Genomic DNA, 22,336 nt, shown 5'->3' on the forward strand with positions numbered 1-22,336 from the left:
GCGGGAGCCGGACAGGGGCAGGTGTGGGTGCGCCTGTGCGGGGAGAGCCGCGGTCCTGCCGCCTGGGCGCCGGGCCCAGGCATGCTCCGTGCAGGGCAGGCCCACGGGCCTGCGCAGGAAGTAACCTGTGTGCCTCCTGCCCAGTGACTGCACGTCCTCCACCCGCCGGGAGCAGAAGCGCGAGCAATACCGCCAGGTGCGCGAGCACGTGCGCAACGACGATGGGCGGCTGCAGGCCTGCGGCTGGAGCCTGCCGGCCAAGTACAAGCAGGTGCTGCAGGGGGCGCGGGGCGCGGGAGGCTGGGGGGGTGCTGGGGCAGGCAGGACGGCAGCTGGGGAGCCGCCTAGGCAGCCCCGCAGTGCCCCCACGGCCCCACCTATGGAGGGCCCGGCTCTTGCTGCCTGGGCCGGCTCTCTGCCCCAGGACTCGCGCCCACGTGGCCTCTGCCTTGCGGTTGCAGCTGAGTCCCAACGGGGGCCAGGAGGACACGCGGATGAAGAACGTGCCTGTCCCCGTGTACTGCCGCCCTCTGGTGGAGAAAGATCCAACCATGAAGGTGAGCTGGCCCCGTGGGCCTGACAGATGGGGGCGGGTGGGCTGTGGTGGGGGCCCCCAGGGGCCAGCGCAGGGGAGTGGGCTCACTGACCCCATGGCTGCTCTCCCAGCTGTGGTGTGCTGCGGGCGTGAACCTGAGTGGGTGGAAACCGAGCGAGGACGACTCTGGGAACGGAGTCAGGCCTGCGCCAGGCCGTGACCCTCTGACCTGCGACCGGGAAGTGGAAGGAGAAACCAAGAGCAATCACACGTCCCCCGAGAAGAAGGTCAGAGCAGACGGCTGGGCCAGGGACCCCCATCCTGTTGCTCCCAGCAGTGGAGTCGTGTTGAGTGACAGAAACAGGACAGCTGGGGACGGTGCCGCAGGATGGGGCTCATATGAGGTCCCCGCCCCCTGTCCGGGGAAGGCGGGGGCCTGTGCTGCCTCCTGGGTGGGTGGGGACATGCGGGGGGCCAGAGGCTCAGCAGACAGTAGGCTGGAGGGGTCAGGCCCCCAGGCGCGTCTCCCACCTTGGCAAGCTATGTGCAGGAGCGTGGGCGGGGCTGAGGACAGGAGGCTGGCGGAAAAGGCTTCACACACACGGGGTCCAAGTCTTCGTTCTGTGGCCCAGACTGGCTTGGGGGACAGGGACCGAGGCACTGGAGCTCAGTCCTCTTCCATGGGAGTGAGGCCATGCACACCAGCGGTCTAGAAGGGGACATTCTGTCTGCGAGGGAGGACAGCCACATCCCCCGAGGCCGTGGGCAGGGCTGCACCCTTAGAGAGCTCAGGAGGCCCCCAGGACCCGTGCGGCCGCTGGAGAAGCCTGCTCTCCCGTGCTCTGAAACAGGTGAAAGAGCTCCCTGAGCCGGACGCCACCTCCAGCCGCGTGTGGATCCTCACCAGCACCCTGACCACCAGCAAAGTGGTCATCATCGATGCCAACCAGCCAGGCACCGTGGTGGACCAGTTCACCGTCTGCAATGCCCACGTCCTGTGCATCTCCAGCATTCCAGGTGAGGGCCGGCAGCGCGGGCTCTGCGCCACTCCACAGACGGCTGGGATGGTAGGAGGCCGCTGAGCCACACCAGCCTTGCTTGGGACATGCTGTGGACACACGGGAGCCCGTGGGGGTGTCCAGAGGGGAGCACACTGACAGTCTCGCCCCTTAGTCCTGTGAACAACTAGGAGAAGACCCCAAGGTGATGTTCACTCACTTGCCTGGAAGGAGATGGGCCACAGGACAGATTGAAATATCAGTCAGGCACTGAGCACGGACCTGCCGGTGGGCCCGGTTCCCACTGCCCAGCTGCTGTGGGGAGAGCAGGGGCTGGTGGAGGCTTGGCTTTGCCTCTCAGCAGCATTCCTCATGCCAGCATTTGGGGGTGGCCAGGGCCCTGCCGGGGGCAATTTTCCAAGATGGCCCAAGCTGCTCAGAGTTCTTAACTTTCTGACACGTGATCAGAGTTGTTTGCTCCCAGAGACCAGAGTCTCGCTCTTCCATGCCTCTTGCTGGCTCTCCAGGCCCGCAGGCCGTGGTTGTGAGCAGGTACCCACGTGCTGAGGCCAAGCTGGCCTGAGAGCCTGGGGCCCACTGCGCTCTCTGCATCAGCAGGCGGCTCACACCTCCTTCCCCGGCACCCCCATCGGGACGTGAGCCCTGGGTGTGGTCTGGTAGAAGGGGCTCCTCGGTGTGGGGTGATGGGGCCGTGACTCTCCCCCCAGCGGCCAGTGACAGTGACTACCCTCCGGGGGAGATCTTCCTGGACAGCGACGTGAACCCCGAGGATTCCGGTGCCGACGGCGTGCTGGCGGGCATCACCCTGGTGGGCTGCGCCACCCGTTGCAACGTGCCTCGCAGCAACTGCTCCTCCCGAGGGGATACCCCAGTGCTGGACAAGGGCCAGGGTGAGCTGGGCCTGCGCCCGGGCGGCCGCCTGCCCTAAGCCCCTTTGTTCCTCCCCACCACCCGGCCACGCTCACCCTTCCCTTCTGCAGGGGAGGTGGCTACTGTCGCCAGCGGGAAGGTCAACCCATCTCAGTCCACGGAGGAGGCCACAGAAGCCACAGAGGTGCCAGACTCCGGGCCTAGTGAGGCAGAGGCAGCTGTGGTGCGGCCTGGGCCCCTCACGGAGCATGTCTTCACTGACCTGGCCCCTGCCCCGGCCCCCAGTGCCCAGCCTGGCAGGTGGGCTCTCTCAGGACGGGGCGGACGGAGGGGAGGGGAGACTGGCCGAGGTGGGCGGGGACGGGCTCCCACGGGCCACCCTGGAGCAGCCATCCTTCCTGCAGCGAGAACGGGCCGGAGGCCGACACAGGTGGGGTGCAGCCCGAGCCGGAGCCCAGCGCAGACCCTGCGGGGGCCAGCAATAGCGCTGCCCCCACCATGTGGCTGGGAGCCCAGAACGGCTGGTAGGTGGGGCCCTGGGGCAGGGGTTGGGGAGGGTCTCCAGGGCGAGCACCCCTGCCCACTGTGGCCTCCTCCCACAGGCTCTACGTGCACTCAGCCGTGGCAAACTGGAAGAAGTGTCTGCACTCCATCAAGCTAAAGGATTCCGTGCTGAGCCTGGTGTACGTGACCCCAGCTGAGGCCGGGGCGTCGGGAGGGAGGGGCTGGCCAGCAGCCTAAGCCCACTCGCTCACCACCATCCCATTCCAGGCATGTGAAAGGGCGAGTTCTGGTGGCCCTGGCCGATGGGACTCTGGCCATCTTCCACCGAGGTGAAGGTGAGGTCCGGGGGCTCTGGGCGGGTGAGTGGCCACCCCCTCTGCGGGCAGAGGTGGGCCCTGGCCAGGCCTGAGCAGGTGTCTGGGGCTCTCTGCAGATGGCCAGTGGGACCTGAGCAACTATCACCTTATGGACCTGGGCCACCCCCACCACTCCATCCGCTGCATGGCTGTCGTGTGTGACCGCGTCTGGTGTGGCTACAAAAACAAGGTGCACGTCATCCAGCCCAAGACGATGCAGATTGAGGTGCGTGCTGGTAGCAGGAGGGCCTCGCGGGAGGGCAAGTGGCTCCTGCTGGTGGACGGCGCTCCCAGCGTGCCTTCTAATGGGCCCTGGGGGCGTTATGCGGTTAAGGGAGGCGACTACGTCACGGCCGGCAAAGGGCAGCTGGGCCGTGAGCGCCAGTCCGTCTGAGTTGTACCTGCTGCTTTACTCGGCAGCAAGTCAGGCCGAGACCCACAGGGGCCCTGCACGCCTCCCCAGGGCAGGGTCGTGACTACAGCTCCTCACAGGAGCCTGCACCCCAAGGGGCAAAGCAGGCACTAGACTGAAGGCCGCAGTGAGCTGCATGGGCGTCACCGTGACCCAGCGGCCGTGGTGGGTTCAGAGCCCCCACCCCTGCTGACGGCGCTGCCATGATCCCACAGAAGTCATTCGACGCCCACCCACGGCGGGAGAGCCAAGTGCGGCAGCTGGCGTGGATCGGGGATGGGGTGTGGGTGTCCATCCGCTTGGATTCTACGTTGAGGCTTTACCACGCCCACACCCACCAGCACCTGCAGGACGTGGACATCGAGCCCTACGTCAGCAAGATGCTGGGTAAGGGGCTGCGCCGGGCTCAGGCGTCAGGGCAGGGAGGGCCCCCCACACCAGCCGTACTGACTGCCTTGCCCTCCTCACCCCAGGCACGGGCAAGCTGGGCTTCTCCTTCGTGCGGATCACAGCCCTGCTCATCGCGGGCAACCGCCTCTGGGTGGGCACCGGCAACGGAGTGGTCATCTCCATCCCGCTGACTGAGAGTGAGTGACCCCCTGCCCCGACATCTGCACAGGTGGTGGTGACTGCTGCTGAGTGACAAGAGTCGGGTGGGGGGGCACCATCAGCCAGGCCTCGCTCTGGGGGACAGGGATGCTGCCCGCCCTTCCCGTGACTTGTCTCCTCTCCCTTCCATGCTGCGCCCCTCACCTCCCCAGCCGTGGTCCTGCACCGAGGCCAGCTCCTGGGGCTCCGAGGTGAGTCCAGAGCACCTGCCTCCTGCCCTCGCAAGGAGGCCCCCACCTGAGATGCCCTGTGGGCTGAGGCTGGCCTTGCCCCTTGGCGGTGGGCGCTCTCCCACGAACCACCCTTGCCTGCTGGGAAGCTGGTCTACTCAGGCTCAGGCCCTGTGGCCCTTCTCTCTCTTCAGCTAACAAAACCTCCCCCACGTCTGGGGAGGGAGCCCGCCCTGGGGGTGTCATCCACGTGTATGGTGATGACAGCAGTGACAAATCAGCCAGCAGCTTCATCCCCTACTGCTCCATGGCCCAGGCCCAGCTCTGCTTCCATGGGCACCGTGATGCCGTCAAATTCTTTGTGTCGGTGCCAGGTGAGGGGCTGGGCCCCATCCCTGCCGGGCTGCCGTGTGGCCTCCCTCCGCGAGCCTGCGTGGGGGGCGCTGGCCACCCGGCTGAGCTCCTCTTGTCCTGACAACAGGGAACGTGTTGGCCACTCTCAACGGCAGCGTGCTCGACAGCCCCTCCGAGAGCCCCGGGCCTGCCGCCCCTGCCTCAGACGCCGAGGGCCAGAAGCTAAAGAACGTGCTGGTGCTGAGCGGTGGGGAGGGCTACATCGACTTCCGCATCGGTGAGTTGGCGCTGCCCGGGGTCCCGGGATCCCCAGCAGGGCCATCCCATCACCGCGGCTCTTTGTCCAGGGGACGGAGAGGATGATGACACTGAGGAGAACACCGGGGACGTGAGCCAGGTGAAGCCCCTGCTGTCCAAGGCAGAGCGCAGCCACATCATCGTGTGGCAGGTGTCCTACAGCCCCGAGTGAGGCTCCGGCCTCCCCCGCCCCGCCTGCCCGACGCCAACATGTACATACAGCCCCACCTGCCTGCCCACTGCCTGCCCCGCAGGCAGCCCGGCGCCCGCCCCTCTTATAACCTCTCAACCTGCAGCTTTCACCTTAGGGCCGGGCCTCCCCAAAGGCGGACAGCAATGCGGGTCTGGCTGGGAGGGAGGGACCCTCACCAGGAGGGGAAGAACCTCTCGGGACACGTGCCCCAGCAGCTTCTGGCTTGCCCCCGATCCCAAGTTCTCCCATCTGGGGGGTATTTTGGGGCCAGAGCAAGGTAGGAGGTAGGTCGGGCCGGAAGAAGGCCCTGCAGGTGGCTCCCAGCTCCACCCTGGACCCCCCACTTCCCTCACTCCCAGGACCCCCCAGAGCAGGAAGTAGGGATTTCAGCCAGCCAAGTCTTCCCAGCTGGAGCCCACTTGCCTTTGCCTGCTGCCTGAAGGGGTGGGCCTGACCCTAAGGGAGCCGGCCTGGCCACTGGCCTTCCCTGGGCCCCCCCTGCACCCACACCCTGATGCCTGCCCCGGGAATTGGCATGGAAGCACGTAGCCAGGCTGCCTAAGGCAGCTGCTTGAGAAGCCAGATGCCCTCTTGCTGCTCACTCCGTGTGGCCAGCTCTCCCCAGCTCTCCCTGGGCAGAAGACCCACCTGGTAGGAGCAGGCTCTGGAGTCCTCCCCCTCCCAGAATCCCCTAGGGTGGAATTTCTCAGGCTGCCAAGGCAGGCCCAGGCCTCAGGAAGAAGGGGAGGCCCCTGGCCTCTTCTGGGGTCAGTCCTAGGACGCAGGCTCAGCCTCAGGGTGACAGGGGGACACGTGGTTTGGGGCCTGCCTCCCACACAGTCTCCAAGGAGCCCAACTCCCAAGACACACTATGAAGTGCCTAGGGCTGGCAGCATGGCCTGCTCCCCTGAGGGCAACTGAAGACGAGCCTGCGAGGGCTCGCAGCAGAAGCTGCCTCCAGCCGGCTCTAGGCATGGATGCCTGCCGGCTTTGAGGGGTGCCGCCCTGGACTGCCACCTCCCTGACCTGCCCAGGTCCAGGCCTTACTCCTGCTCCAGAGGCCCTGCTGCCCACCCACCTCCCACCAGAGAAGCACAGATCTCGGGCAGCCACCCCACGAGCCCAGCCGGCCACCGTTACGTGCAGCTGCAGGCTTCTCCCCACCACCCTGCCACTCTCCACTGTGATGTACGTCCAGTCCCTTCTGTTCCCATGGGGCCGTGAAGTGACTCGGGGGCTAGCCGGGTGGGTGCTGCTGGGGGAAGGGGCTGGGTGGTGATTCTCCTGAGGCTTTGGCCCTGCAAGCGAACCCACGTATCTGCTCTGTATGTAATAAATGTCTTAACATCGTAGCCCTGTGTCCCTGGGCCCAGACCAGCGGGAGCGTTTGCTTCACTTTATTGTCTCAACAAATGCTGGCCCAAGCTGCGGACCAGGACGGGCCACAAACTGGAGGGGCCCGCAGGGCCGGGCGGCTACTCGTACAGCCAGTGCCCGGCGCTGTCCTCCCAGCGCAGCAGCTCTTCGCTGCGGAACCAGAGCGCGATCTCGCGGCGGGCGCTCTCCACCGAGTCGCTGCCGTGGATCACGTTCCTGCGGGAGAGCTGCATGAGCGCCAGCGGCCGCTGGGGCGTGGCAGGGGCTGGGCGCGCGCTCGGACCGCCTTACTTGCCAACCTCGACGCAGAAGTCCCCACGGATGGTGCCGGGAGCGGCGTCGGCCGGGTCGGTGGCCCCCATGAGCGCCCGCGAGGCGCGCACCACGTCCAGCCCCTGCCACACCTGCGCGCGGGCCGGCGGGACTCAATGCACCGGCCTTCGGTCGGTCCCGCCCGCCCGCGGCCGGCACTCACCATGGCCACCACCGGTCCCGAGCCCATGTAGTCCACCAGCCGGCCATAGAAGGGGCCCTCGCGCAGCTCGGCGTAGTGCTCGCGCAGCAGCTCGTCCGAGGCCTGCGGCGGGCCGGGGCGGAGACGAGCTGCGCGCGCCGGGGTCCCCGCCCGCCCGCCGCCGCCGCCGCCCGTGCCCCGCCGCCGCCCCCCGCGCGCCCTCACCTGCACCAGCTTCAGCGCCACCAGCTTGAAGCCCTTGCGCTCGAAGCGCCGCACGATCTCTCCCACGAGCCGCCGCTGCACGCCATCGGGCTTCACGGCCACGAAGGTGCGCTCGTGCACGCCGCCGCAGGCTGCGGGGGCCAGCGGGGTCGGGACGCGTCAGACCCGGCCGCTCCCGCTCCCCCACCCCCACCCCGGCCCGCGCCGCTCACCCGCCGGGAAAAGATGGGCGAGCACGGTCAGCAGCAGGCACAGCATGATGGCGATGGCGGCGGCGGCCGGGAGGGGCCTGCGCTTAAAGGGGCCGGGCGGCAGCTGCCCAGGGATCCCCATTCCTCGGGCACCGCGGGGCCGGGCGCCCCACACGGTCGACTTTTCCTCCCCAGCCCTGCCCACAACCTGCTGTGGCTGCCCAACCCCAAACAAAAAAACCACAACCCAGGGCACTGGTTCTGCCTTTATTCGCGCGCAAACGGTTCCCGGCTGAGTCTGGCAAGGGCCGCACGTAGGGGGGAAGCGACCGGCGCTGGCGTTGGGGCTCCGCGCTGCCAGCCCCGCCGCCCCCCGCTTCCCTCTAGCGGCCAGCTCGCCCAGAGCAAAGGCAGGGCCTGGCTCCACGCTCCCGGGGGGGCTGTCCCAGTTGCAGCCCAAAGGCGTCTTCATTCACAAACCGGGGCCCAGCGCCAGACACCTGTCCCGCGGCAACCCAGTGCTGGCACTTAGACTGGCGTGGCCTTGGCCTTTTTCTTCGCCTCCTGTCTCGCAGGGTAGTCCCAGGGATCCACTCGGGTCCGCTCCAGATTCAGCATGGGCTCCTCGGTGCTGGAGTCCCCCTTTTTCTGCCGCTCTGCTAGAATCATGGCCCGGATGAGCGGCGGGTAGGGCACGCAGCGCGGAGCGTCCTCGGGCGGCGCGGGCGTGAACGCGGTGAAGGCCGCCTCCTCGTGCTTGGGCACCAGCCGCCAGTCGTGGTACATGACCTGCCCGATCTCCCGGGCCTCGCTCTCCGTCCGTCCTGGGAAAGAAGGCCGGGGCTGAGCGCACATGCATTCGCGGGGCAGGCTGTGACCAGCAGCCGGGGGCCCCCGCCCGGTCCCCAGCGCCTCACCTTTGAAGGTCAGCACGCCCCAAGCCTTCCCGTGCTCCAGGTTCTGCAAAGCAAGCGCACAGAGCGTCGGCTCGAAGCGCGCGCTCGCCCCCTCCCCGAGGCCGGGGCGCGGGGAACCCACGCGCACGCACCTGCGCCGTGTAGTCGGGCCGCACGCGCGTCAGGCGCCAGTAGCACGGCTCGTCGTGCTGCCACAGCCAGGACTTGCGCGTGACCAAGCGGCCCAGGCCGAAGAGCGGCAGGCGGCTGAGCAGCTGCAAGAGGCTGCTCTCCCGGCGCACATCGGCCCAGGCGCGGACCGGCAGCCGGCGGCCCGAGTACGGCCGCGTCAGCGTCTCGTAGTCCAGGGCATAGCGCTGCGAGTCGCGCGGCCGGTTTCGCTGCTCCCGCAGGGCCCGCACGCGACGGGCCAGCTCGGCGATGAGCCGCGGCCGCACCTTCTTCCGCGCCATGGTCTGAGCCCCGCTCGTCCGTGCAGCGACCGGAAGCCGCGCCGCCGCCGCCGGAAGCGGCCAGTGTCCCGCCGAAAGGCGTCCGGGTGCGGCCGGAAGCTGAGTGGAGGCCGGGCCGGCTATGGCGCGGGAGGGCTCCGGGAGGGCGGGGTGCTCGCGCCGGGCGGGGGCCCGGGGCGGGGGGCCGTGGCGGCCCCCGACCTGGGAGGTCTCGGACTCGGACGGCGAGGACCCCGCCGGCGCGGAGGCCGACGCGACGGCCGACGCGACGGCCTGCAGGCCGGTGGAGGAACGCAGGGCGGCGGCGGAGGAGCGCAGGGCGGTGGCCGAGGCGCTGCGGCCCGAGCAGGCCCTGCGGCGCGTGGCGGTGCGCGTGGACGCAGGTGCGGGGGGCGCCCCAGAATTGGGTCGGTTTCCCAGCCGGGCAGGCGCGTGGTCTGGAGGCGGCGGGGCACAGGCCGGGGATCCGCTCTCCGCAGCCGGGCACTGAGGACAGCCGTGTCCCTGCGGCCTCTTGCAGCCCTTCTGGAAGATGCTGGTGCCGACATCCTGCTGGAGGCCCTGCGCGCCCTGGGCTGTGAGTACCACGTCGAACCCCAGCGGCCGGCCCGGAGCCTCAGGTGGACCAGAGCGAAGCCGGACCCTTGTCCCCGCACTGTGAGTGTCTTGGAGCTACAGAGTGCACCCTTGGCCTGTTTGCTCCCCGTAACTTCATGTAAGTCTGCGGGTTTTGCAGACCAGTAAGCTAGAAGCAGGAACGCTGAGGGGGTGCCAGTGAGTTGCAGGGTTGGCGTCAGTGGACCTGAACTGACTTTGGACTTGCCCGGGGATGGGACGTGGGTCACCTGTAGAACAGTCCCCGTGGGGCCTGGGTTTGGCTGTGGCCACGAGCCTCAGAGCCACTGGAGTGCCCAAGGCAGGGCCCTGGGGCATGTGAGGTGGTGGGTGGGCAGCAGTGTCTCTGGATGTCCCCACAGGTGCCTTCGGAGGTGTGGGCTGCAGATGAGCAGGACGTCCTTCTGCTCCTGGAGCCCGAGGAGTTTCTGCAGGGCATCCAGCAGCTGACCCAGGTGCGGGGGGGGGGTGGTGGCAGCAGTAGTCCTTCTCCACACATCTCGAGGGGCTGGGCTCCTCAGCCTGGGGGAGCTGCTCTGCCAGTCTCCGTTCCCTGCCCCAGGGAGAGGGGCCAGACAGGGTGTGTGCAGCAGCCTGGGGCTCTGGGTGAGACGGGGAAGCCAGGTGGGTTCTTGGCCGGGGAGCAGATGGGGGCTGCTGCTGGGGGGTAAAAGTCAGGCTAAGGAAGGTTCTCTGGAGAGCTGCGTGATAAGGTAAAGGCATAGGTCACACTGTGGATCTTGGTGTTTGCGGTTCCGCGTTTCTCAAGGAAATGCTGAATGCTAGGCAAATGGCGGGCGGGGGTGCAGAGATAGAGAGAAATGGTGGGTAGGGGCTCAGTGCCGCTCTTCCAGGTGCCTGGGAGGTGTTGGGGGCTTTCAAAGGTCCCTGGGCCTTGTGGGAGGCACACAGCTGGTTTCCAACAGGAGCTGACTGGTCAAAGGAAGCCAGTGTCCTTTTCCCACTGAGTCCCTCTCAGGCCGCCTTCTTTCCTGTCTGCAAACACAGTGGCTGGGTCGCCAGTGGGCCCTGCCTGTTGCAGCCCCAGAAACAGGTGTGTTAAACCTTGGTTTGCAGACTCGTGGCCCATCTTGCTCCGTGCCATGGATCTGTCCTGAGAGCTCCACCAACCCCCACCTGGCTGTCGTCGGGCTAGATGCCTACCTGTGGTACCAGTCACTCTCATGCCCTTAGTAGACTTGGCTGGGATACGGGAGATCAGGGGAAAGGTAGTGGTGGCCCGGGGCTTGCTGGGACACAACAAACTCCCTTTCTTGGGGGGTTAGGGGTAATGACGGGGTGTGGGGAGCCAGAGGAATGGTCATCTCTGCTCAGGTCTCACCAGCCCAGCAGCCAGGAGATGCGACAGCCAGAGAGTACATCGGTGGCCCGTGCCGCAGTGGCACTCAGCTGGCCCAAGGTGGAGGAGGTGAGGGCCCATCGGGTGGGGTGAGGTGCCTTGCCCTTGGTCCTGGCACTTGGGCTGTTCTCCAAAGCCCCGTAGCCCCGGTTTTGGTCCCGGAGCAGCACGTGGGGTTGGGCGCAGCCAGGTGTCCCCTGGGGGTGAGCTTGACTGACCCACACTGTGGGCTCACCTCCTCAGGCCCTGGTGCTCCTGCAGCTCTGGGCACATCTGGACGTATTGCTGGTGGCCTCCTGGCAGGAGCTGAGTCAGCATGTGTGCGCCTTCACCAAAGCCCTCGCTCAACGCCCCTTCAGGTGCGTGACCCCCACCCTGACTGGTGGCTGTGGCTGGGGGAGGGGACAGGGACACCTGGAGGAGTGGGATCTCTCTGGTCTCTTTGGGAGCAGAGCGGGCCGAGGGCTTTGTGGGGCTGGGAGGATGGGATGCTTTGCAGACATGAGGCCTCTGGAAGCGTCCCTGCATCCTTCCCTGTCTGCAGGCGGTACCGGGAGTCCTGTGCCTTCTCCTTCTGTGTGGCTGGGCGCTGGGCAGCCAGCGAGCGCGTGGCGAGTGATGGCACAGGGCTGCGGGGCATCTGGTGGCGGCAGATCAGGCAGTTCCACCGGGTCAGCCCGGCCGTGGCCCATGCCATTGTCACCGCCTTCCCCTCCCCTCGCCTTCTGCAGCAGGTGGGTTCCCTGGCACCCCTTCTGGTGTGGAGCCAGGTCCCCCAGAGCTGCCCTGCTTACCCCCGTACCTGCCCTAGGCATACAGGAGCTGCAGCACGGAGCAGGAGCGCCTGGCCCTCCTGGCAGACCTCCCCGTGAAGGTGGGCGAGGGCGTGCGGCCCCGCAGGGTGGGGCCTGACCTTTCCCGCCGCATCTGCCTCTTCCTGACTACCACCAATCCTGAGCTCCTACTGGACCTGGGCTCCTGACCACACCTGGGGGACAGGACGGGGCCCTTTTTCACCTACCAGCGGGACAGAACGTGGTCCACCCCATGCAGGGGCTGAACTGCCAACTACCCCAGGGGAGGGGGAACAGGGCGCCGCCCCTGGGGTGCGTGGGAGGGCGCGGGATGGCCAGAACATTTTTGGGTAACTGGGATGGGCAGGAGAGGAGGGGGTGAGCTTCCCCTGCCCTGGGTTCTGGATACACCAGCCACAGAGCCAGGGCCCAGTTGGGGGGTTAGGAAGGGGGAACACACACCAGTCACGGGGAGACTTGAGGGTGGCACCTTCTAAGAAACAGTAAGAAAAGTCTCGAGGGAGGAAAGCGCACTGGGTTCTCTCTCCTGGAGGGTGTTGTGACGCAGCCGGGCCTGAGGGGAGGAGACCTGCGGGCCTCGGCCGGACTCCATCCTGCCACCACGGAGGCGTCACATAAAGTCGAAGTTTATTACGGTCATTTTGGTCTGGGACGGGAGGAACAGCAGCTGACGACATGCAAAAAAGCAAGTGAAGGAAAATGCAAGGCCGCGGCAACAGCACCGCCTCTAAACGCGTCCTCGCGGGCGCTGACCCATAGTCGGTCCGCAAGAGCCAGGCCGGCGGCTTCCTCGCGGTGCAAGGAGCAGATGCCCTCAGGACCCTGGAGCCTGTCCCGGCAAAGCCAGCCCTCCGTGCGAGTCGTGCCCCTGGAGCCTGGTCCAAAAGGAGGGACAGAGAAGGCGGCCACTTGGCCCCAGAAAGGCAGTTTTCACGGGAAACGAGTCAGGTCCGTCGGCAGCGCTTCCTCTGGCAGTGCCGGGTCTCGGGGCCGCTGGCCGTGGCCTTGGGGGAGGGTGCGGGGGGCTTGCGGCGGCCGCAGCTCATGCTCAGGACCCAGCCCAGCTTGTGGTGCAGCAGCTGCTTGAGGCCAGGTGGCAGGGGCAGCCCCTCCAGCGTGTCCCCGGAGTCAGGCCGCAGCTGGCGCAGCCGGTAACAGCACAGGTACTGCAGGGAGGTGACGCTGGCGCACGAGCGGATCACCTTCATGCTGCTCTTAGCTGCCGTGGAGCACACCATTGGGTAGAACTTCCTGTTCTGCAGCTTGGTGGCTGCCACACCTTGGGGGGGACAGGGAGCGCAGCCTGAGCCCCAGGCCGAGCAGGGGCAGCGCCTGTTCCCACCACCCCTCGGGCTGCCCCACCCTCTGGGAACCCCGGGGCCTCAGGTTCCTGGGGGGATTGGCTTTCAGGGAGCCTGGGGTCGCAGTTCCACACCTTGCAGGCATGGGTCAAGGTCACGGCTGCCCTCACCTATGCACTTCCTGTTCTTAAAGAAGGTGAGCGTCCCGTGCCAGGTGTCCAGGTGCACGCCGATGATGGAGCCCTGGCCAAACCTCGACGAGAAGCTCATCTTGTCGCCCTTGTGATGGAGGAGCCCTGAGGGGCAGTGGGATGGGGTAAACCCTGCTGCCTCAGGGTCGTGGCCCCCCGGCCCCCGCCCTGCCTGCCCTTGGGGCCCTATGTACCTGTGTAGGAGAGACCCCAGCTGTCCTCATCTCTCCCGAGCAGACTGCAGAACGTGTGGTGGTACTTGTCCAGGTCCACATCCGACGTCCCAATGCCCACCATCTGGGAAGAGCAGGGCAGGCAGAGAGCGTCTGGGCACCTGGGGTCACACCTGACCGCCCCACCCCCCACCAGCCTGCTGGCCACTGACCATGTCGGTGCCGTAGACTGGCGAGGTCATCTTGATCTCCCAGAAGTGCTGGCCCTCCCCCAGCTCCTTGGTGCCCCTGATGGCTGCCGTGCCGCAGCTGTACTCCATGTGGAAGTTGACCTTTCGGTTGTCGCAGCTTAGCAGTGTGGCCGAGGATTTATTCAGGTCATCCCACACCCAGTCAAAATCTGCAGGAGCCAGGGGCGGAGGAGGCTGGGGCTGGAGGGCTGGAGGGCATGTGGGCCGGGCTCACCCCTCCCCTGGCCCCGGGTCCTCCCCCCGGGTCCTCACGCTCGTCCTCCTCGCCGCAGCGGCAGTCCTTGTCCTTGCTGCGGCGCGCCGAGTGCAGGCTGCTGCAGAAGGGGGCCTCGCTCTGGCCATCACAGTCACAGAAGGACTCCCCGGTCACGGGCACAGCGCTGGGGATGGGCGGCGGCAGGGCGGAGGACTCGGGGTCGGAGTCAGAGTCACTGTGCTGGGAGAGAAGGACTGGCTGCTCCCGCCTGGCGCGCCCTCCGCCCTCCATCCTGAGATCCACCACGTGGGGGGGGGGGGTCAACCACACCCATGCCCCAAGCAAGCGCCTGCAGATTTGGCTTCAAAGGGCTTCCCTGGGTCTCCTGAGAGTCAGCCCCCACCCTTGCCCAGCGCCACCCCAGGTGACCCCGGACACCTGCTCCGGCCTCCTGGGAATGAGCTGAAGGACTCCACCCCACCTCCACACAGCCCTGGGGTCACTGGGCGCCCTGCTGACAACCAGCCAGGTGGGGCTGTCGGATCCCCAGTTTCTCCTCCTCTGGGCCACCTGAAGCAAGGGAGCCGCAGGACAAAGTCTGCTGCTGACCCAACAAAGGCAGCCTGGCTCTCCCCACGGGGAGCATGTGGGCTCCAGGGAGGCCCTCACTGTGGCAGAACCCCTGCGCCTGTCCTAGGCTATGGCCCTCTGCTCATCCATGGAATGGGTGGCTCTTAACCCATAGCACAGGGCCCTGGAGCCCCGTGCTCCCATGTCCATGCGTGAAGCTTCTGCCACAAGACATGCAGAGGGGCCTAATCCTCACAGCACGTGCGCCATGTCTCAGGAGCCTGACTGTGGTCCAAAGCCAGATCCTTCCTGAAGGCCAGCTAGGGCTACTAATACTACAGATGTCTGTGCACGGAGCTGTTCCTCTTCTAAGGACAGGCCCCCCCTGGACACAGACCCTGAGCCAACCTACAAGGGGCTGGGGTCTCACTGACCAGTCCCAGAGTGCAGGCAGGCTCTAGGTGTCGCTCTGGCAGCCCGGCAGGCTGGGGTCCTGGTCAGGCTCCACCCTCCACCCCCTGCTCTCCTGAAATGCCATCTGCACAGCAGGCCAGGTGCCCCTGCTTAGACCCGGAGCAGGGCCTGGCCCACCTTAGCATCCTGCTGCCCTGAGTGTAAGGCCCACACCCCCACTCCAGTTGGGTTCATCTGTCTCCTCTTTGCCCCTAGAAAAGAGGCTCTTACAGGCCCTCCCTCCTGTCCCATGCTCCTATTCTGATCTGCTTTTTCCCACTAGAACAGAGGCTGAAAAAACCTGCTCCTTGTGTGTCTCCTGTCGCACCCAGGGCTATGGAGCGGCCACACAAGCCACGCGGCCAAGGAGGCCAGAAGCAGAGACAGATGCCAACAGGAGATGGGAGGAAGGCCCAAAGCACCCCACCTGCATGGAATGCTGATCCCCCAAAAGCCAAGGCAGACCCACTGCTAGTGAGAGGTGACCCCCTTCCCACTGTCAAGTGCCAGGGTCGCAGACCTGCGCACTGGGGGGTCAGTCTGGCCAACCCCCTGCACAGCAACCCACCACCAACCACAGGACAAGCATCAGAGCCGAAGGGAAGGGAGATGTGTGTTCAGCCTCCAGACATGCTCAGGGTGACACGCCCACCCACACAGCCAAGGACTCCAAGCCCATTAGGCGACAGACAAGCTTCAAACGTGTCACGTGCTATGCCCTGGTCCCTCAACACCTCCTGCATCTCATAGCGATGAGCTGGCCAGGCAGAGACAGGCAGGAGAACAGATTGCTCAGGTCACGTGGTCAGGGGGAGCTGGAGGCGGGACAGGAATGCAGGCCGAGGCCTCTTGCTGGCCTGGGCAGGGAGTCTGCGGAGGCCCTAGGAAGGGGCACAAGACACTACCAGCGCCTCCCATTCTCCCTCCAGGTCTCGCAGTTCCACGGGGCTCAGCCACCCTCACTCTAAAGACACCCGGCTGGGCCGGGGCAATAACACGGGGTGGCTGTGACGTGGCAGAGCCCAGTCACCCAAGGATCACCCCTGCAGGAAACAGCTGGGGTGACTCAGAGCAGAACTGAACCCCTACCCTGGTCTGAGAGCCCTGAGAAACCATCCACAGTGCCTACCGCCAGCAACAGGCACAGAGGCCACGCAGTCCTGCTGCCCCATCCACCATGGCGGGTTGGGACAGCCAAGCGCTCAGGGCCGGCAGGCAACCTGCACTGCACGTGAACAACCCAGCCGCTCCTCTGACCACTCCTGGGCTCCCTGGCCTCCCAGAGCTCTGCAGCTGCCGAGTGTGGGAAGGTGCAGGCGTTTTGGGCTCTAAAAATTGTAAGTTCTCTTTCTACATACATAGACACAAACATCAAGCGTATGTCTGTACGAGTGGAGAAAACATTCAGGAACACACACGTCAAGCTACTTTTGGACACTGGTTGGATAAACGGAATGGAGTTTTTGTTGAACTGACCACATACGCAACTGCTGTGCCCCAGAAACGAGAATAGAGGTGGGATCTGCCCTGGGGTCCTGTCACCCCAGGACCACATGGGTCCTTAACCCGGGGAAAGGAGGGCCCGCCTGGCCCGTCCTCGGCCCTTGGGGGCATCTTTCTCTTTCAGTCCTGGCTCAGGCACTGCCCGCCCTGGGCGCCTCTACCCCTTAGTCCAGCCACGCCCACCTCCCCCGCTAGGACCTACCTGCCCATCAGAGTCGTAGCCCCAGTTAGTGGTCCCTGCCAGAGCCACAGCCCGGGCATCCGCGTCTCGGTGGGCCGCACTCAGGACAAAATGCCAAGCTCTGCTGCTGCGAGGGCGCCGGGCCATAATGGACAGGATCTGGAAGAAAACCCAGGTTCTGAGCAGAGAAGACAGGAGACAGCAACTCCTGTGCTCCATCGTGGGCCAGCTGCGCCAGCCCCGTCCAAAGGTGGGAGCTCTCGTGAGCCATGTAGATACTGAGCAAAGGCACTGGGACTCTTCTTGACCTCAGACCTCCCTCCAGTATACAAGCACCTTGATGAACGCAAGGCAAAGAGTGTGGAACACCGTCCAGATACCCATGACTCTCCAGTGCATATCTCAGTCCCTGTCGGAGCTCAGCCTGATGAACCCAGCTGTCCCTCAGGCATCTCAAACCTTGTCTGGCTCCTCCTCTGTTGTCCAGTTTGACAAATGGCATCTCCAACCTCCCAGTTCCTCATGCCAGACCCATGGCAGTCACCCTGGACACCCCTTTCCTCCCTCGGGCACTGGCCTGACAGCCCCACACACCCAGCACCACCTCCAAACCATGTCCTGAACCCCTCTCTCCATCCCCGCCGCCACCGCGACTTCCAGCCACAACACACCTTCACTCTGGCTCCTCCCACTTCACTCATTCACTCAGTCAAAAAGCTGACTTTTTGGAAACACAAATCTTAAAAATTTAAGGAAGTCTCAACCAATCTTTTAACTCCTCGGCCTTGCATTACTAAGACAATACGCAACATCCCGCAAAACCTATCAGGTTTTTCTGTGCGTCTCCACGCCGCAAGGGCCTGGGTCCAGGTGCGAGCCCTTTCCTGTCCTTTGCCCAGAATGCCTTTCCTTTCCTGCATTCTCCCAGTAACACGCCGCCTTCTGGGGCTGTCTCCTGGACCCAGAGCCCCGCGAGGCCGGGGGCTGCCCCGCAGTCCGGACGCCCGCCGCGCACGAGCGCCCCCCCGCCCGCTCCCCGAGGCGCCGCCCCTGCCCGCCCGAGGCAGGTGGCGACCCCGCAGCAGCACACGGCAGGCGGCGCGCTCCGGGACCCGGCCCACGCGGATCTCCGCCTCCGCGCTGTGGCGGGGGTTGCGGCGAGGCCGCCCGCCGAGCCCCGGAGCCCCCCCGGCGCCGCCGCCCGCAGGAACAAAGGCGCGCCGGAGCCCCCCGCCACCAGCGGTCCCGCCAGGCCAGCGGGCGCGGCGGCCATGCGCGGCGGCGCCGAGGGGACCCCGGGGGCCGCGGGAGGTGCGGACACCGCCCGCCGCCACTCACCTGCCACAGCTCCGCCGCCGCCGCCGCGCTCCGCCGGGCGGCCGTGACCTACTTTCGCCTCCCGAGCGAGACGTAAACAATCCCCGCCCCGCAGCCCGCCCCCCGCGCCGCATTGGCCCCGCGGCCGCTGGCGGGCGCTGCCGGGTGCTGCCGGGTGCTGGCTGCTCGGGAGCGGGCAGGGGGCGGGCCGCGCGGCACATGCCTACTACCGAAAGGTTGCCCGACCTGTCAATCCTGACTCCACATTTCCCATTGGTCAGCTCTCAAACCGTCGGAGAGAGGGCCCGTGTGCCCATTGGACGCGGGGCGAGGCAGGGACTGACACGGAAGGGAGTCCATTTCCGGTTCATCGTCGGCACCGGAAGTGCGTGCACCTTACGTGAGATGTGATTGGCTGAGTGGAGCGCCGGTGGGCCTATCAGAACGGCTAGGGGGAGGGCGCTGCGCGGGGCGAGAGGTTGGGGGCAGACGACGGAGGCTGTGCGGCGCCGCGGGCGGGATGGAGGCGGCGGCCGGTGAGTGCGCGGGGCCGGCGGGAGTGGGAGGGGCTGGTCCGCCGCTGCTGGTCGCAGCCCCCGGTGTTCAGGAGAGCTCTCGTGGGCGCCCATAGGGCGCACGCAGGGTATTTGGAGGGGGCCAGCCGCGTCTTGCTGCGCCCGGCGGCCTTGGTTCGGTGGCCTGGTGGCGGCAGAGCTGTGGTTGGAGCGGGGGTCCCAGGAAGGTGAGCCAGAGCGCCACGTATTGTTGGTTCTTCGTGGAAGTGGCGTTCCAGCATGGTGCGAGCGGGTGCAAGTAGGTGTGGTGTGCTGCCCCGGGGCTGCTGCCGGCCTCGGTGACCAGGACCTGCCGGGAGCCAGGCCCGGGGCCCCTCTCAGCTCCTCCCCGCGAGGCGTTGGAGGCGGGGGCCTTTGCACCTCTCTCTGAGAGGAGAGTCTGGAGGAGGGCGAGGGTGTCCTTTGTGGAGCCCCCCAAGGACCCGGGATTGCGGGGAGGGTGGTGGGGAGAGTAGCTTGTTGGAGGTTGGGCAGGCGTGCAGACGGTGAGGTCGGAGGGCACTGAGGCAACGTTCGGGTCTTGCAGAGGGACTGAGGGTTGTGTGGGTGCAGATGGCAACCCCTGGGAGGGGCAGGAGTTGGGATGGTAGTTCTTCAGTGACATGTTAGGCTCGTTGGAAGGAAGAGTCGGGGCAGAATGGCCCCTGGCCAACAGAGAGCCACGGTTGTTGGGCCGGGGCTGAACGACCATCCCATGGCCGCCCTTGTGTGCTTGCGGTTCAAGGCTGGTCTGAGCCAGAGAGGTGGGTATGCGCCCATGCTTTCCTAGAGCTGTAAGCGTTCCTCCTGAGAACTGAAAGCCAGGGCTGCCTTGAGTGCTCTGACCCCAGGAGAGCAGTTGAGCACCTAGGGATCAGATCTGGATCCTAGGAGTGGGGGTGGGGGCCGCCCCAGCACAGATGCACCTCATGCCTGTCATGACGGCTCTGTTTCTCCCTGGAATCAGCTGGGAGCCTGCAGCCCCTCTCAGTTCATATCGCCTGGGTGTGTGTGTGAGCTCACAGGTGCGCAGTCACACATGTGCTCTCAGCAGAGAGGGGCGATTTGAGATAGCACCTTCAGGGAAGCCACGGGTCTGGTCTGGGGCCGGCCCTCCAGAAGACCTCCCAACTGGGGGTGTTTGCTTCCATCAGGGCAAAGGGGCAGGTCTCAGAATTTGGGACGTGGGAGGTGCTTGTGATCCTTCTGACTGAGCCTCCAAAAGCATCTGGTGCGAAGGGGATTCTCTGCCCTCCTGCCCTCTTCTTCTGACCAGAGCCTGGAAACCTGGCAGGTGTCCAGCACATCATCCTTGTCCTCTCAGGAAAGGGGGGGGTCGGGAAAAGCACCATCTCCACGGAGCTGGCCTTGGCCCTGCGCCATGCAGGCAAGAAGGTGAGCACCCCCAGCCTTGCCCCTGCATGGACCAACCCTCTGCTCCTACCCCTCCCCCTCGTGGACGTCCTGCCTCCTTGCAGGTGGGGATCCTCGACGTGGACCTGTGTGGCCCCAGCATCCCCCGCATGCTTCGGGCACAGGGCAGGGCCGTGCACCAGTGTGACAGTGGCTGGGTCCCCGTCTTTGTGGACCAGGAGCAGAGCATCTCCCTCATGTCCGTGGGCTTCCTGCTGGAGAGCCCGGATGAGGCTGTGGTGTGGAGGGGCCCTAAGAAGAACGGTAACGATGGGTGGGGGACGGCACAGTCAGCCCTCTCGCGCCTCCCAGCTGCCGCCGCGGTGCTCAATAAAAAGTCAATTAGAAAGTCCCGCGGGAGCTGCGGGCCCTCCTCCCCAGGGTTCTTGGGTAAAGCCGGAGACCCCAACAGCCAGCTATTTCCAAACAGTCCTGCTGCTCACCTGAGTGGTCAGGCCCGCGTGGGAGTTGAGAGCAGGAGGAACCCCATCCATGTCCCTGAGCGGGAAGGGTTCTGCTCAGACCTGAGGCCACCCGACATGGGGGTGGGGTGCCGAGCCTGGGCACTGGGCCCTCCGCACCCGCAGGCCCCACCAAGCCCTGTAATTGGCGGTGGGAGGGGCAGGCGGCAGGCTCAGCGCAGGGGCTGCGTGCGGGACGTGCTGACGCGGCCTGATGCTGCAGGTCACTGGCTCTCCTGCTGCCGAAGCTGGAGGTGAGCCTGAGTCCGAGCACGGACACCGCAGAAGGGTCACAGCTCCTGGCTCAGGCCTGAGCAGAAGTCTCGGAGGGGCAAGGGTGGCCCCACAGCCGGGAAGAGAGGGGTGCTTGTGGGGCCCGTGCTGTGCGCGCCCCACCCTCCGTGAGGAATGGCTTGCTCTGCTGCTGTTGGGCGGGCCCGGGACGGGCAGAGGCCCCTCTGTGCCGGAGGCGAGGGGCTCGGTGAGCCCCCAGTGAGCCCCCTGGGTCCTTGCAGCGCTGATAAAGCAGTTCGTGGCTGACGTGGCCTGGGGACAGCTGGACTACCTGGTTGTGGACACCCCACCAGGGACCTCTGACGAGCACATGGCCGCCGTGGAGGCACTGCGCCCCTACAGCCCGCTGGGGGCCCTCGTGGTCACCACGCCCCAGGTACTGCAGGAGCACCTTTACGTTGCCCGCTGTCCTCGACCTCACCTGGGACCTGGCGCTGCTCCCGGCCCTTTACTCCCTCGGTGGTGCGCTTTAAAGTTACCCACTGACCCACTGTCCCCTATTCCCTGGTCTCAGGCAGTGTCCGTGGGGGACGTGAGGCGGGAGCTGACCTTCTGTAGGAAGACAGGGCTGCAGGTGGTCGGGGTCGTGGAGAACATGAGTGGTTTCGTCTGCCCACACTGCGCAGTGAGTCCTGGGGACTTGGCGGGCGGTCACCAGCCCTTGCGGGGCGCGGGGCTGAGGGTCAGGCGTGCTGTGGGGGGCGAGGACACCCTTGGACCTGCCCCTCGAGTGTGTGAGAGGTTCCTTAAGGGGGGCCGCACATCTGTGTTCTAGGAATGCACCAACGTCTTCTCCCGGGGAGGCGGGGAGGCGCTGGCCAGACTCGCCGGAGTCCCCTTCCTGGGTGAGCGCAGCAGGGCCGCCGCTCGGCCTCTGCTCTGGGGCTCTGAGCTCCCCGCGCCCGGTGGGCATGAGAGATGGCAGCGGGCAGCCGGGCTTGAGTGGGCGCCCATGGGGGCCAGAGGCTGGCCTGGGAGCCTCGTGCGGGGTGGGGCTGGGAAGCTGGCTCCTTGCCCTCCGCCGCCCTCACGGCCCCTCCCCTGCTGTCTCCCTTCGCAGGCTCTGTGCCTCTGGACCCTGAGCTCACAAGGAGCCTGGAGGAAGGTCAAGACTTCATCAGGGACTTCCCTAAGAGTCCTGCCTTCCCCGCACTCTCCTCCATAGCCCAGAAGATTATGAGCGAGGCGCCTGCTCGGCTCTCCTAACCAAGGCAGCCCCCCTCTCACGTCTCCTGGCACCGTGCACACAGGCCTAAGCAGAGGCTGTGGCCGTGCGGGCGTCACCCTGCCCCCGGAGCCACGCCGACAGTGGGTGGTTCTGCCCGGTGGGCCGGTGGCAGGTCCCAGGGGAAGGTGTGGGGTCCTGGCGGCTGAACTCTCAGGTGACAGCACGTCCGCTCTTCCTGTCACGGTGCTCACGTGCCCCCGACCCACGGCCGGGCTGTGGCTGGCAGCCCAGGCTCCACGCGGGGCACGAAGCCTGCGCGTCTGTAAAATCCCTGGGGCGTCCGCCGTCCTCAGGGCCACCCTGAGTGATGCTGGTGACAGCGGGGAGCATCTTGTGAAGTGTCAGACTTGTTAACTTCAGAGGAACCCACGATTAAACGTTCCCCTGCCGCAGCTACAGGTCTGATGCTTTCAGAGTGTGGCGCCCTGGTCCCGCCTGCGCCTTAGCATGCTGGCGCGCTCCATGACAGCCAGCCTTGCCCCGATGCCCAGCCCGCAGGCCCCTGCAGACGTCTGGGTGAAGTTT

At 66.2% G+C, this 22,336-nt stretch overlaps 6 protein-coding genes across 22 annotated transcripts in view; 3 read left to right on the plus strand and 3 right to left on the minus strand.

Moving 5' to 3' along the window:
• The window catches only part of MAPK8IP3 (mitogen-activated protein kinase 8 interacting protein 3), a 47,213-nt gene extending 40,542 nt beyond the window's left edge, over nt 1-6,671 (plus strand). For 10 of the 11 annotated variants that reach the window (XM_035021911.1, XM_035021915.1, XM_035021913.1 and 7 more), the window contains 16 exons: nt 145-271; nt 462-557; nt 667-822; nt 1,387-1,552; nt 2,262-2,444; nt 2,535-2,724; nt 2,829-2,948; nt 3,027-3,107; nt 3,196-3,263; nt 3,362-3,510; nt 3,912-4,083; nt 4,170-4,283; nt 4,458-4,496; nt 4,670-4,849; nt 4,957-5,106; nt 5,177-6,671. In XM_035021911.1, the coding sequence (XP_034877802.1) occupies nt 145-271; nt 462-557; nt 667-822; nt 1,387-1,552; nt 2,262-2,444; nt 2,535-2,724; nt 2,829-2,948; nt 3,027-3,107; nt 3,196-3,263; nt 3,362-3,510; nt 3,912-4,083; nt 4,170-4,283; nt 4,458-4,496; nt 4,670-4,849; nt 4,957-5,106; nt 5,177-5,298 (2,113 nt within the window). In that variant the 3' untranslated portion in view covers nt 5,299-6,671. The remainder of the gene's footprint in view (nt 1-144; nt 272-461; nt 558-666; nt 823-1,386; nt 1,553-2,261; nt 2,445-2,534; nt 2,725-2,828; nt 2,949-3,026; nt 3,108-3,195; nt 3,264-3,361; nt 3,511-3,911; nt 4,084-4,169; nt 4,284-4,457; nt 4,497-4,669; nt 4,850-4,956; nt 5,107-5,176) is intronic. The other variant, XM_035021917.1, reaches the window with a different exon arrangement.
• NME3 (NME/NM23 nucleoside diphosphate kinase 3) lies at nt 6,094-8,081 on the minus strand. 4 transcript variants are annotated; one of them, XM_035021925.1, is made up of 5 exons: nt 7,588-8,081; nt 7,376-7,506; nt 7,172-7,273; nt 6,988-7,100; nt 6,094-6,912 (listed from the first exon to the last, which is right to left on the minus strand). In XM_035021925.1, exons 1-5 carry the CDS (start codon nt 8,036-8,038, stop codon nt 6,795-6,797), a joined length of 915 nt encoding a protein of 304 aa, XP_034877816.1. In that variant the 5' UTR covers nt 8,039-8,081; the 3' UTR covers nt 6,094-6,794. The 4 variants fall into 4 exon arrangements, with proteins under 4 accessions (XP_034877816.1, XP_034877814.1, XP_034877817.1 ...); XM_035021923.1 differs by having other exon boundaries at nt 6,518-6,912; nt 6,996-7,100; XM_035021924.1 differs by having other exon boundaries at nt 6,715-6,912; nt 6,996-7,100; nt 7,172-7,299.
• Nucleotides 7,820-8,991, minus strand: MRPS34 (mitochondrial ribosomal protein S34). Its single transcript, XM_035021927.1, has 3 exons — nt 8,615-8,991; nt 8,484-8,526; nt 7,820-8,390 (listed from the first exon to the last, which is right to left on the minus strand). The coding sequence occupies exons 1-3, from the start codon at nt 8,933-8,935 to the stop codon at nt 8,095-8,097; spliced, it is 660 nt and encodes a 219-aa protein (XP_034877818.1). The 5' UTR covers nt 8,936-8,991; the 3' UTR covers nt 7,820-8,094.
• A 65-nt stretch (nt 8,992-9,056) lies between these two features.
• EME2 (essential meiotic structure-specific endonuclease subunit 2) lies at nt 9,057-12,265 on the plus strand. The gene is made up of 8 exons (XM_035021932.1): nt 9,057-9,318; nt 9,456-9,592; nt 9,913-10,005; nt 10,628-10,719; nt 10,886-10,979; nt 11,154-11,269; nt 11,455-11,644; nt 11,722-12,265. Exons 1-8 carry the CDS (start codon nt 9,057-9,059, stop codon nt 11,890-11,892), a joined length of 1,155 nt encoding a protein of 384 aa, XP_034877823.1. The 3' UTR covers nt 11,893-12,265.
• A 75-nt stretch (nt 12,266-12,340) lies between these two features.
• On the minus strand, nt 12,341-17,997 carry SPSB3 (splA/ryanodine receptor domain and SOCS box containing 3). 3 transcript variants are annotated; one of them, XM_035021934.1, is made up of 7 exons: nt 17,883-17,997; nt 16,566-16,703; nt 13,894-14,077; nt 13,603-13,790; nt 13,412-13,514; nt 13,197-13,322; nt 12,341-13,004 (listed from the first exon to the last, which is right to left on the minus strand). In XM_035021934.1, the coding sequence occupies exons 2-7, from the start codon at nt 16,689-16,691 to the stop codon at nt 12,670-12,672; spliced, it is 1,062 nt and encodes a 353-aa protein (XP_034877825.1). In that variant the 5' UTR covers nt 16,692-16,703; nt 17,883-17,997; the 3' UTR covers nt 12,341-12,669. The 3 variants fall into 3 exon arrangements, with proteins under 3 accessions (XP_034877825.1, XP_034877824.1, XP_034877826.1); XM_035021933.1 differs by lacking the exon at nt 17,883-17,997 and having other exon boundaries at nt 16,566-17,476; XM_035021935.1 differs by lacking the exon at nt 17,883-17,997 and having other exon boundaries at nt 13,894-14,129; nt 16,566-16,653.
• Nucleotides 17,998-18,230: 233 nt separating this feature from the next.
• NUBP2 (nucleotide binding protein 2) lies at nt 18,231-22,203 on the plus strand. Of its 2 annotated transcripts, none has more exons than XM_035021930.1 (7): nt 18,231-18,246; nt 19,692-19,810; nt 19,894-20,092; nt 20,805-20,959; nt 21,098-21,208; nt 21,359-21,428; nt 21,644-22,203. In XM_035021930.1, the coding sequence occupies exons 3-7, from the start codon at nt 19,939-19,941 to the stop codon at nt 21,787-21,789; spliced, it is 636 nt and encodes a 211-aa protein (XP_034877821.1). In that variant the 5' UTR covers nt 18,231-18,246; nt 19,692-19,810; nt 19,894-19,938; the 3' UTR covers nt 21,790-22,203. The 2 variants fall into 2 exon arrangements, with proteins under 2 accessions (XP_034877821.1, XP_034877822.1); XM_035021931.1 differs by lacking the exon at nt 18,231-18,246 and adding an exon at nt 18,310-18,397.
• Nucleotides 22,204-22,336: the final 133 nt, after the last annotated feature.

This window comes from Mirounga leonina, unplaced genomic scaffold (genome assembly GCF_011800145.1).
Source record: "Mirounga leonina isolate KUSES-001 unplaced genomic scaffold, KU_Mleo_1.0 Mir_175, whole genome shotgun sequence".
Lineage (NCBI taxonomy): Eukaryota > Metazoa > Chordata > Mammalia > Carnivora > Phocidae > Mirounga > Mirounga leonina.